General features: G+C 36.8%; 1 protein-coding gene across 3 annotated transcripts in view; it reads left to right on the top strand.

The window, feature by feature from the left end:
• The window catches only part of LOC111064101 (nucleolar protein dao-5), a 43,897-nt gene extending 33,677 nt beyond the window's left edge, over positions 1 to 10,220 (top strand). For all 3 annotated transcript variants that reach the window (XM_039438251.1, XM_039438252.1, XM_039438250.1), the window contains 4 exons: positions 809 to 1,110; positions 1,676 to 1,811; positions 3,231 to 3,566; positions 6,379 to 10,220. In XM_039438251.1, coding sequence (XP_039294185.1) covers positions 809 to 1,110; positions 1,676 to 1,811; positions 3,231 to 3,566; positions 6,379 to 6,750 — 1,146 coding nt within the window. In that variant the 3' untranslated portion in view covers positions 6,751 to 10,220. The remainder of the gene's footprint in view (positions 1 to 808; positions 1,111 to 1,675; positions 1,812 to 3,230; positions 3,567 to 6,378) is intronic.
• Positions 10,221 to 13,079: the final 2,859 nt, after the last annotated feature.

Raw genomic sequence — 13,079 nt, 5'->3', positions numbered from 1 at the left:
TCTTTTTGTTCATATACAAATTATCAGTGTTTTTCTGGTTCATTTTTTTATGCTGGGACTTCCATATAGGTCTTTCCCTCGGGAGTACCTAATTATTTCCTTTCTGATGTGTGTGTGTGTGGTAGTGATATTTTGTTTTTTTTTCACGACATTAGCTATGTACAGACTTTTGTATCACTTAACTATTCAGTGTAATTAATATTATTTTATATATTTTTTTTGTTCTTTTGTACACATCTTAATGGAAATAAAAATTATTATTAATTATTATTATAAATTGTTAGCTTATATTATTCTTATCTTGTTGAGCTGTGTGATATTGTTATCTTTTTGCTTATAATTTGGAAATATTGTGAATTGGATTAACATTCGAATTTGAAGTGTGAAGAGACCATTAACTATAGAAGGAACATTATTTTTAGTTTTAAATAAGGTTATCCATCGGAAAAGAATCAGTTGTCCATTGTCCAATCATTTAATTCATTTTCAGTGATGTTAATTTCTAGATTGGAAGGGAACTGCAGTCCCAATTGAATATTAACATATTATATAATATATATTAAATACGTTAATTGAACCAGAAAATGTGTTTTTAAAAAGATATTCTATTTACTGATACATGTTTACAGCACGGCAGAGAAACTCAGACTGAGCGCTCCCGCCTTGAATAAATTACAATACAGTAGACAATGCTCAGCTCTATCTATACTATACTATTGGGAGAGGGTACATAACTTATTTATTATCATTTCGGTAATGTACTAATTTGCTTGCATAAATGAATATGTGTGTTGTTGTGTTTTCGTAGTGGCACGTTGTGCGCCTGAAGAACTCTCGCGTGCGCGACTGGGAGGGGCTGGGCGCGGCGCTACGGCAGACGGGCGCACGCCACCTGGACCTGCGCAAGATGCTGATGCCACCAGCTGACGGAGGTGAAGGTGGTAGTGGTGGGGGTGATGCGGTGGCCGACATGTGGCAGCGCTACGCCTCCGCCATCGACCGAGTCACCAGTCTGGCGCGCATCGACCTGTGTCGCTGCCCGGCCACTGCTGTACAGCGCTCGGCCTCCGCCAACCACCGCCTCCAGTATCTGTCGGCGTTGGCTATCAAGTAGGTCGCATAATGACATTCACTTCATCACGTTTGTCGAAATCTCCATATAATATTCGTCCAAATGTACCTAATACTCTAACATCATATCCACTAAACTTACTATTTGCAAACACAAACATCCATGTTACTATATAGATATATATTTGTTGCCATGATTAATAAATTGTTTACCAGAAAAAATAATGGAAAATAAAATCTCAAAGAGTTCAATATATAAGTTGAGAAACTGGGAAGGTGTACTCGAAACTTGAAATTTATGAGTAATTGTTTACATTTATTTTGTGGATTTTTGCGCTAAAATTATTGTTTTTATTTCTATATCTAAATACTTGTTTCATTTGTATTCTGTTTTCTTTGTGACTCGTTATCTTGACATACAGATATTTCTTAATTGTATTTGTAATATAATTTAAACTTCCTTCCAGAGCTCAAGCATTAGGCTTTTCTGGAAGGGACATTTCGTAATGGAATTTTAAATATTACACTATTTAACATAATTTATAAAATATTTAATCTTACTTTGATGTTGAATAGTAATTATAACGATTGATTTGCTTGACAGGTCTAGCTCTCTAGACGCATCAGCGTTTGAAAATTGTAGAAACATGACTGAACTTCGGCTGAAGAGCTCGGAAAAGAATGGACTCGTTTTGGAAAATCTTTCTGCATTGAAACACCTCACGAAAATGAAACATTTGGTAATTAGTACAACTATATCATATAATATTAGTCATATTTAGATAATTGAATATCTTTTAGTTAATTCTATAAATATTCTTCATGATACACAATCTGCGAAATTTGGTGTTTCAAATCATGACTCACTGTTTTCTAGGAATTCGAGCCACAGAACATGAGCACACCTCTCCTCTAATTATTGAATGGGTGTAATTATGCTCAATTACGAGTATTATCATCTTTTTTAACTACATTGAATTATATGCAGAGTCCGCCACGGGAAACGAATGTTTTTCAAATGGGCAACACTCTTCTATTGTAAATATGTTGAAAGATTCATTGGCAGGAATACGTTTCTTAGAACATACAATTTGACTAACCTATGTACGAAAAATACTATCATTACGATGGTGTCCATTTTCACGCTGATAAATGTGGAGACATTCTCCACTCGCTGATGCCTCATCTACATATTGGCCCAACGTCGTCCAGCGCCAATGTGTGAATGGATGGTTTGCCAGCGCTGACCTTCATTGGCCATCGCTCCGAATTCTTCCGATCGGAGGCCAGCCCAGCGTAGGCCAACGAATGCCAGTGAAGGCCAGCGCTGGCAAACCACCCATCCACATTAGTCAACCAATGCGTGCTGTTTCCTGTTTTGTTGTCTCCTCTCGTGCTCTGTTTACTGTGTAATTGAATTGTAATTTTTTTAGTTAATTTTCTGTTATTGCTTTCCTTATTAATTGTTATTTTTTTATAGTGTGCACTAGGCATTAAGTAAGTACGAAGCTTGTTTTCATACATACGGGACTCAAGAAAATCCTCACTCAAGAAAAAATAACTCATCAAATGGTCTGGAGAACGAGGGGGCCAATACAGATCACCGGATCTAGAGATAACGCGATTAGGGAATATAGCCAGTCTAAAGGTGCGTACAGATATTCGCGCCGCGAACATGAGCAATTCACTTTTAATCAGCTGATGCCAAGCTTTTTATATCTGTATCTTACCGTTTCTGTAAAAATACAGATATAGTCAGCTGATTGAAAGTGAATTGCTCATTTTCGCGGCGCGTATATCTGTACGCACCTTTACACGTTCCACGTTCTCCGGAGCTCAAACTGTCGACATGGTCCTGATGGCTGCCTTTTCATTAAAATACCTGCACTACAAAGGGTAATCCCATTATCCCCATGGTGTTTCGGCTCGGAATGTCTCCATGCCAAGGAACGTTAAACCTTCGACGAAAGAGGCATTCAACTTTCGTAACTAATTCATTACTCCTCACAAAACTGTCATACACGAAAACGCGATGCTCAATTGAAAAATTACGCTTAAATTGTAAGATCCATCTTCTTCTCCTCCTCCTTCTTTTCCACACTTCATTCTCTTTATCTTCCACTACTTCCTAATTTTCATTCGATTGTGTCGGTTTGCAGTCGTTGACAACGATGAAATCGTTCTCGGAGGGACTGGCGGAGGCGCTGGAGAACATGAAGGACCTGGAGACGCTGGAGCTGGGCGAGTGTAGCGAGCTGACGAGCAGCGTGGCCACCCGAGCGCTGCCCAAGCTGAAGCGGCTGCAGCGGTTGCGACTGGAGAAGGGCCAGGGCGCCGCCTGTCCCACGCTCGCCATCTTGGAAAGCGTCAAGGATCTCAAGAGCCTCGTGCAGCTCGAACTCATCAACTTCGACATTAAGGCCGGCTTCGACACCACCATCGCCAAGTGCTCCAACCTCAGAACGCTGCTCATCATTCCTACCTACGTTACGCAGGTCACATTCTCTTTCAATCAATTCAAATTAATTGGTCACTTTTTACTTTCCTCGCCCTATTACCATAGGTAAGGAAAGTATTGCTTTCCGAAAAAATTAAGGTACCCCAATTTCTAAATTTCTATACGTTTCAAGGTCCCCTGAGTTCAAATGTGTGTGTGTGTGTGTGTGTGTGTGTGTGTGTGAGTGTATGTGCGTCTGTGTACACGATATCTCATCTCCCAATCATCGGAATTACTTGAAATTTGGAACTTAAGGTCCTTACTATATATTACCATAGAGAAATAATAGCGTAAGTAGATATCCCATGGTATAGGGCGTTTATGTCGCAACTTTTACTGTTATCTCAAGCCGATTACTGTCGATTATTGTAGATTTTTACTGTTTTGGCTGGGTGAGATTGTATGAACGGCACAATATGAGAGACTGCCAGCGTCACATAGCTTTATGGAAAGAACTACGTAGACTATCGGCTTGAGATAACAGAAAAAGCTACGACATAAACACCCTATACCATGGGATATCTACTCATGCTATTGTTTCTCTATGATATTACTAAATGTAACAAACATTACTAAATGTTGTCAAAAACAGGGGGTTTTCCGATTTTCTCGAAAACGGCTCCAACGATTTTGATCAAATGTATACCTAAAATTGTCATTGATAAGCTCTATCAACTGCCACAAGTCCCATATCTGTAAAAATTTCAGGAGCTTCGCCCCATCTATGCAAAGTTTGATTTTATATTCTCAATTATCAGGCTTCAGATACAATTTAAACAAAAAAATTGAGTGGAAAAGATTGAGCATGAAAATCTCTACAATTAATGTTCAGCAAAATGTTCACCTAAAATTGAAAATAAGCTTGAAATTCGAGAAAATGTGATTATTCAATTGCAAACTGTTGGCAACTGATGATTCTATTAAATCATTCACTATGAAGAGATAGCAGACCTCGTGTGTCTCTAGCGTTATTGTCCTGGCACCAGCTTGCTCAGATTTTTGAATAGTAGACTTGAGATGCGCGTGAACACTAGCGTCAGGGTATCAATAATGGCAAGGAAAGTTGTGTGAGTGCTCCACACCAGATTTTTCTATTTAAAATCACATCTGAATTTTTTTGCCAGAAACAAAAAAGCTTTACAAAAAAAAATATAAGCTACTGCATTCAACTTAAATACATACATAAAAATTAAGGAACTGTTAATTTATTCAATTAGTAGTAATAAACGAAATTATATCCTTATTTATTCTTGGACATTATACATTAATGTCTGTATAGGCAGGGGCTATAAAAGGCTAAGGTTGCTGAGCTAGAAAAGGATAGCGCTATCTGTTTTATGGAATGATAGCCAAAGATAGCAACACCAATGTCAATCAAATACTGCCATTATAACATGGAGAACGCCACTATTGTATGTACAGGGTTGTGCAGAGGAAACGCATGTTTTTCGAACAGCCAGTACTCGTCAACGGGAGAGAGTATTGCCCTGGAACGAATGTTGGAAGACGACCCATACTATGCCATTTCAGTTGCTATGAGCGTTGGAACATACAACATCGTGTGTTCGCTGTTAAGCAGTTTTTTTTTTAAACAATGAATCTGTAGTCACAGTGCAACGCTTTTTCGTCAATACTTTAGAGTTGAGGGTCGAGGTGCAATGCCTGATCGAAATACTGTACTCCGATGGGTTGCAGCGTTTAGGAGTACTATTTCTGTGATGAAAAAGAAACCACCTGGTCTTCCCCGTTTCCCGGAAAGTCAGAACGGCAGTTGTTACTAGTCATAGACAATCGACTCGACGAAACTGACCGGTCTACATTTTCAGGAGTACGAACTGAACGGGAAAGACCAGGTGGTTTCTTTTTCATCACAGAACTAGTACTCCTAAACGCTGCAACCCATCGGAGTACAGTATTTCGATCGGGCATTGCACCTCGACCCTCAACTCTAAAATATTGACGAAAAAGCGTTGCACTGTGACTACAGAATAATTGTTTAAAAAAGAAAACTGCTTAACAGCGAACACACGATGTTGTACGTTCCAACGCTCATAGCAACTGAAATTGCATAGTATGGGTCGTCTGCCAACATTCGTTCCAGGGCAGTACTCTCTCCCGTTGACGAGTACTGGCTGTTCGAAAAACATGCGTTTCCTCTACATAACCCTGTATATGCAGGGGGCTATATAAACGAATAAAGCTGGATTCCAACTTATCAGTACCAGTGATTGGTGTTCGGTACAGTGAGAATATTGCTCCCATAAACCGAAATCATTGACCCGGATAGTGATGCCAGAGCCTGCTGCTGTTGAAGTGCTGGCATTACAATACAATATTTAATCAATTGAGTGGTGAATACCGCCCCACCATTTATGTTTTTGCACTAACGACGGTATCATTAAATATGTTATCAAAGTTTTCAAGTCGATCAACCTAAAGCTGGGTTTTCGTTTGTGCGTAAATACCGTCGTCGACCACGACAGGGAGAGAATCTCAGATTGGGTAGATTTCAATTTGTCTAAATAACCTGAAAGATTATGTTCAATTATGTTTTAATGGGGCAGGTTGAGCTTATACTTTTTTATAATTTAAAATGGCAATGTGTTGATATTATTAGAAATGTTTAATTCTTTAATAATAAAGACAAGTTATTTGATCAGCTGTTTTAGCACACTTGAAATTTGGACAATATGAATGTCAACAATGCTTGCCGTCGTCGACTGCGGAAATTTACGCATAAACGAAAATGCACCTTTAGATGTAGTTAAAGTTTGTTTGGTATTTGAACGGGATTTTTGTTTGTTGAACAGTCAGCAACAACCAACCACCTAGTGATGGAGGGAGTGAGCAAGCTGTCGAAAACTCTGACCCTGTTCGTATGGGGCATCACCCTGGAACTACTGCGGGTCACTGACCTCTTCATCGACCAATGGGAAGGCCAGAAAGGAGCCGCCAAGTCGGCCAATCAGAAGAAGGGAGCCGGCGACAGTATTCCCATCCTGAAGCCGATCACTGAAACCAGCAGCTACACAGGAGCTCCGTCACAGGTCGACATTCTCCAGCTGCCCAAACTGCATAAAGTGTTGACCTCTCTGCTGAAAACCACTAAGGTCAAAATACTCAAAGTTCCCTTTTCTGCCACCTGGCGGCAGACTGTTTCGGGTCCCGCCCATATACACTAAACACAGTACAATACCACCCGGTTGGATACAGTACAATGTACTTATTCTTCAAATAAAAGAGGGAATTGCGAAACTATGAAAGTTAGTAAACACAGAACCAGTGAAGTTTTCCTTTGAAAATTTCGGGATGCCTCTTCTTCGAGATTTGGCTGACTTCAACAATGGCTTGTCGAAGGAACTGTGAGACTATGAAGTTTTACAGTTCAACAGTTGAATTTTCCTATGAAAATTTCGGGATGCCTTTTTGAGAGAATTGGTTGACTTCGAGCAATGGCTTGTCGAAAAAACTGTGACTAAGTTCAACAGTGTAGTTTTCCTAAGAACATTTTACAATGCCTTGTCAAAGGAATAGTATGGAAGTTATTGAATACAGTACAACATTTTTTCCCTACGAAAATTTTGGGTTGCCTTTTCGAGAGAATTGGGTGACTTTGGCGTTATTAAACACATTACAACATGGCAGTTTTCCCTGTGAACCTTCTACAATGCCTTGTCAAAGGAATAGGGAGACTATGAAGTAAATTGAACACAGTACAACAATGTATTTTTCTTTCGAGTGAAATTATTAAACACAGTAGTACAACAATTTAGTTTTCATTTGAACCATTTGGAATGCCTTGTTGAAGGAATCTACAGACTCTAAAATTCATTAAATAATACTGTTTTGATTCGGTGAATTGAAAAACTTTGAAAGTTATTTAAAAAAACATATATTTTCATGTAGTGGAGCTATATTTATATTATTTCGTTAGAGTTGATGTACAATTGAAATAAACAATCGAAGGTTTTTTGTACATTAAATCACCAATATAGTATAAATATCTCTATCAGGATCTCAATCATTATATCTTGGTAATTTCGAAACTGTTTCACAGTGAAATCCCTGATATCACGTATCTCAAGAAGGAGTCGATGTACTGAATTGTTTTAAATATTTGGTTTTCTTGATATCTGATTATCTTTTATATTATCTACTTCATTTGTCGTATGACTGCTGTTGGTGGAGATCCGAAAGGTGTTCCTCTTCACCCAAATCCAATTTTAATTAAACATATAATATTTGAATACTATATTTCAAATAGAAAATATATGTGCAGCTGGACAGCGTCTGACAGTGAAACACTGACAAGCATTTTATTTCATTTGTATAGATCTATGCTTATCTAGAGTTTGCACGTCCTACTTTCAACTGTTACTTTTTTAGAAGAGTTATTAATTTTGCTTAAAACCTTCCCCGGATTAAGGTGCGAACAGATCGAGTAAGTCGCGGTGAAGATCGATGCCACTAAACATCTGTGCTATGATAAAAACATTTGGAGTTATTGATAGGATATAGATATAGAAGAACGCTAGCGAGCTGAAATCCTCATATCGACCTGGCCGTTAGTACTTTCAGGCAATATACAAACTGATTCAAAATTTATTGTTCAATCCACTAAAATTTCGATTGTGCATCAACTAATAATATTGTTAAGTAAAAAAATATCACCTATTATTGTATGAAAGTTTCCATAGTAGTTGCCAAGTAGTTGAAAAGTTATAAAAAATCAATTTCTTGCCAATTTGTTTTTAAATTGAAATTTTCGAATGGTATAACTCCATTCAACTTTGTTTTATTTTATCAATAGAATATTGAACCTTAACCCTGTATAAGTAACTCTCAAGTATCCATTGTACATTAATTATTGTATTATTAAAATTGGACAAACATTTGGATTGCTTCCAATAATTTAGTAAAACATTTGTATGAATTCATTTATTTTTTTCACATTTTTTCTATTCAAATAAGATATTCTCATCCGTCGGTTGAAAACTACATGTTAGCTAGCTATGAGTTTTTCTCATGAGCCAAAGTAGTGACATTGAAAAAAATTATTGAAAAATATGTAATTAATCGATATGCATTGCTAATATAATATGATTCAAAAGTGGTAAAATCGCTTCCTGGTGGTTCGGAACCCGCATAACTGTAGGTCTATTCATCTCTTATTATCATCCGCCTCATTACCCACGCACAAGCCTAGAGCTCATGTGGGCATCACCCTCAGCAAAAAAATATTTTTTCATATTCTGATTTTTTTTACATAGTTTATTTTGTTTACTTTCGTGTTGAATTGGACAAAGATTAGTTGAAAACAAGCCAAATTCCTGTTCCGACAATTTTGAAAGAAGATTCAGATTTCCTTATTTTACGGCAGTAAAATAGAAAATCAGCTCATTACTTTTGGTGATGATTCAAGATTTGAAAATTATGGTGAATCTTCTATTTTAGGTGGGTTCCGAACCGAGATAATAAGTAATATCTGCTTGATTACCAATTGAAGACAGCCATACGTGAATGAAAACAATGACTTCCAAAGTGTTATTAAACTCAAATTTAACTTGGGTTAAATAACTGAAACTAGTAAATTTACGGGTTTTTCTCTAAATAGTAACATTTTTATATTGATCAATTTGAAATTCAATTGAATATACATTCTTCGGATGTGTATTGTTTTGTATTTATTCAAATAAATGGGTGTTGTGGTTAACCCATTTAAAGTATCCTTATGAGTATAAGCGTTACCTTGAAATACACAGCAAATAGATTTTTATGGTTCAGAATTACAAAAATACTTGTAGACTGTACTGTTGAAAATATTGTGCTTGATGCTTCTAATTAATTATTCACTATTTACAAAATAACATTATTTTTCTCAATGACCTGATGTAAACACAGTTGCTTCTGATTACCAAGTGCTAGAAATCCTCATCGTCTATATATTTCTGCTTTACCTGAACCATAAGCTACTTTAGCTACTAGAACCATTACTTGAAGTTTATCCATTATATTTTCAACACAATTTTTCACTGAGATCAATCAATAATTCCTTGTGTATATATATAAATTAATGTCGTCATTTTATGAAAATAGTAGGATGTATATTTTTATGCTAGTATAAACCTTTCACTTTCAGTGTATCATCAAATTAAATGTTTTGAAATGAATGATAATTTATGTTTGTTTTCCGTGACAATGAACTTTACAGTGTTTGATTAAATTAGTTTATTTCTAGTAATTATATCTTTTGTCGATATAGTATTAGTTCTATGGTCGAGTCGTTGTAATAAGCAATTCATAATTTTTAAGGAGTTGAGGTTTCTGATCAGTGCTGTGGGAATAGAAACAGAGGAGAGAAAAATGTATTATTTCTGTGGTACACAAAAAGAAACATTCTAGTTTTATTTCGAAGAAATTATGTTCATTTTGTTATTCAATAAATTTATTCCGGCGATAAATAGTTTACCAATTCAATAATCTTAGTGTAAAACTTTAGTAATATGTTTGATTTCTACTCTCAGTGTATGTCTTGAAGAATTCTGGAATGAATTTTATTGCTTCCATATTGGAGGTTTTCTTTTTTAATTCACAGGTGATTTATTACATTATATATATGTAGCCATGTACATAAATTATGTATTACAAAGTATCTTTTGTATTGACTGTTTAATTCGATATCCTAGCTCTGTGAATGCAGCTAAATATGATTCATAACCATGTTTAACAAATGTTCATTTCAACTTTGAAGGCCAACTAACGCACACAGTAACAGACAGACGGAGGAAAAATCGAATGTCTGCATGCAGACGTGAACTTACAGACGGACGTCTGTGCGCGTTGAACATTTGATAACCTGGGGAGGAATTTTTCCTCGGACTGTCTGCATACGACAGTCTGCTCCTGTGTTCGCCGGCCGTTTATCTTAACTATACTTTACTATTCTTGTTAATCACCATTATTAAACTGCATTAAGGGAGCAACGCTCCCGCAGTATATGACACTAATATAATATATAATAATATACGGTATTTCTAAAAATCTTTGCTAAGACGATTAAGAAAATACTTCAAATAGACTTACTGTCTTCTAACCAATTTGGATTCCGGCCAGGCTACTCCACAAATGATGCTCTCTTCTCTTTTGTAGATAAGGCATTATCATATGTTGATAAAAATCCAAAGTGAATGGTTTGATAGCCGATCTCTCAAAGGCGTTCGACCTTATCAATGTAGAGATCATGTTAAAAAAGCTGCAATTGTATGGATTCGATGGCGCCGTGTTCGGATGGTTTTTTTCCTACCTCAACGAAAGGTATCAGCAGGTAGTCATTGACTCTCATACCCATGAGTACCATTCAGAATGGATGAAGACGAGAAGCGGGGTCCCCCAGGGGTCAGTACTGGGCCCCCTGCTTTTTATTATATATATTAATGACTTGCCATCATACCTTGAACCAGCTAAAAGTGTATTATATGCTGACGATGTGAGTATTCTACTGAAAAGCAGCAGTCAGTCCAATGTGGAATTGGAGAGTAAGACTGCCCTTATTAATTTAGAAAAATGGCTATCTGCTAACATGCTGTTGTTAAATACCAACAAAACTAAAGAAATTCCATTCCGAACTACCAGAGAATAGTTATTTGTGCAACTAGTGCGCAAAGTGACAGTTTGCTGCATCGAAAGAAACGTTTACGCCCGAGCCGTAGGCGAGATTTCTTGAGTGCAGTAGAGGAACTTTGCGCACGTATTTCACATTTAATTTTTCCTACAGTTACCATTGAATATGAAAAGTGGGTAATGGGTAAAATTCCCTGAAATCCATCAAATGTTTGTCTGTGTAATTTTTTTATTAATAAATAAAATTGAATAATAATGTAGTAAATGAATGAAGGCGGCTGTCACTCATGTGGTGGCTGTCCTCGTTGTCCTTAATATTATTATAACGTGCACCACAACACTATACCACAGTCATTCTTACCAACTTAATTTTTGTTTTCGTGCACTAATCCTCCATATAACCCACCAAATATTTTGCGTTGCCATGTTGCAAATCTGGAGTGCAGAAAAAAATTTTCCCGCACTAGAGCGGAAAAGTGATTCTTTGCGTTCTGTAATCAGTGCAGGAATGGCCACTTTCCAAGGTAACTGTAGGAAAAATAATTTAAGTATCAGAGACTATAAAATAGAATCCGTGAATGATATAAAAGATCTTGGAGTGGTGATTGACTCTGACCTTTCTTGGAGACCTCACCAAGAATACCTCAAAAACAAACTAAACTCAGCAATTTTCGTACTGAGAAATTTGAAAGCTATTTTGGACTCCAGGGCTCTTAGAAGTGTTTATTTCGCACTGTTTCACTCACACCTGACCTACGGCATTATTTTTTGGGGAAATCAAGTTGCGTAGTTCGAGGTGTTCAGAATGCAGAAGTGGGCATTGAGAGTGATGATGGGAGAATCAATTAGAAAAAGTTGTCGCCCCCCTTTCAAAAAAAATCAAATTCTCCCATTCCCAAGCCTATAAATATTTTCGAAACAATCTGCTTCATTAAGAAAAATCTACATGAATTTAATACAGGCGGAACATTCCATCAATACCCAACAAGATATAGGAACAACCTAAGAGACGACACACACCAGACAACCATGTATGAGCGAGGTGTTAGGAGTTCTGGTATTCGGTTGTATAATTTATTGCCAGCTCATATAAAAGAAATGGCTGGTACTAAATTCAGAGATCATTTAAAGAAGGAGCTGCTGTCCATATGCGCGTACTCAAGTGAAGAGTTCAGAGAGTACTACGAGCGTCGAGATGGGGTTTAGAGAGAATAGAAAAAAAATGTATTGACTTTTCATGTACCTATCTATGTTCTAAACTACGAGCGTCGAGATGGAATTTGGAGAGAAAAAAAAATGTATTGACTTATCATTTATGTAATTATGTTCTGTATTTTATTGACTTACGACATTGACAAGTCCAAATACCCCTTTTATGCCCACATGAGCTTTCATGCTTTTGTGCGAGGGTGATTAATGAGATGATAATGATGTCAGTGGATGAAATAATAATAAATAAATATAATACTACCGTAATTCATATTTCAACACAACAGATTTCACATAACATACATTAATCAAACATTAACCAACAAGGAAGTCTGCTAATCTGTAAGGACACAATACAATAAGGAATTCCCTGAGTGTTTTTTGAACTCCTTCAAGCCCTCAATTTCTCTTATGTGAGATGGAATTGAATTGAGTATTTTTATTCCCATATAAAACGGGCCTCTCTCCAGCAGGCTAAGTCTATGATGTGGGTAAACAAAACCTCTAAATCTTGTATTATGGGGATGACTCACCTGGTTCTCCTCATACATCCGTCTATTTTTGAAAACTGCAAAGTATTTGCAGTATACCTAAAGTAGAATCCAACATAGCGTGCCCTATATACTCGACTATGCTTTTGAAGGTTACGGCAATATGGAGGTTTCAAAAATAAATTGCAGGG

The sequence above is a fragment of the Nilaparvata lugens genome, chromosome 11 (genome assembly GCF_014356525.2).
Source record: "Nilaparvata lugens isolate BPH chromosome 11, ASM1435652v1, whole genome shotgun sequence".
Taxonomy (NCBI): domain Eukaryota; kingdom Metazoa; phylum Arthropoda; class Insecta; order Hemiptera; family Delphacidae; genus Nilaparvata; species Nilaparvata lugens.
The sequence above is the reverse complement of the archived record's forward strand: the minus strand, read 5'-3'. Positions and strand labels throughout refer to the sequence as shown.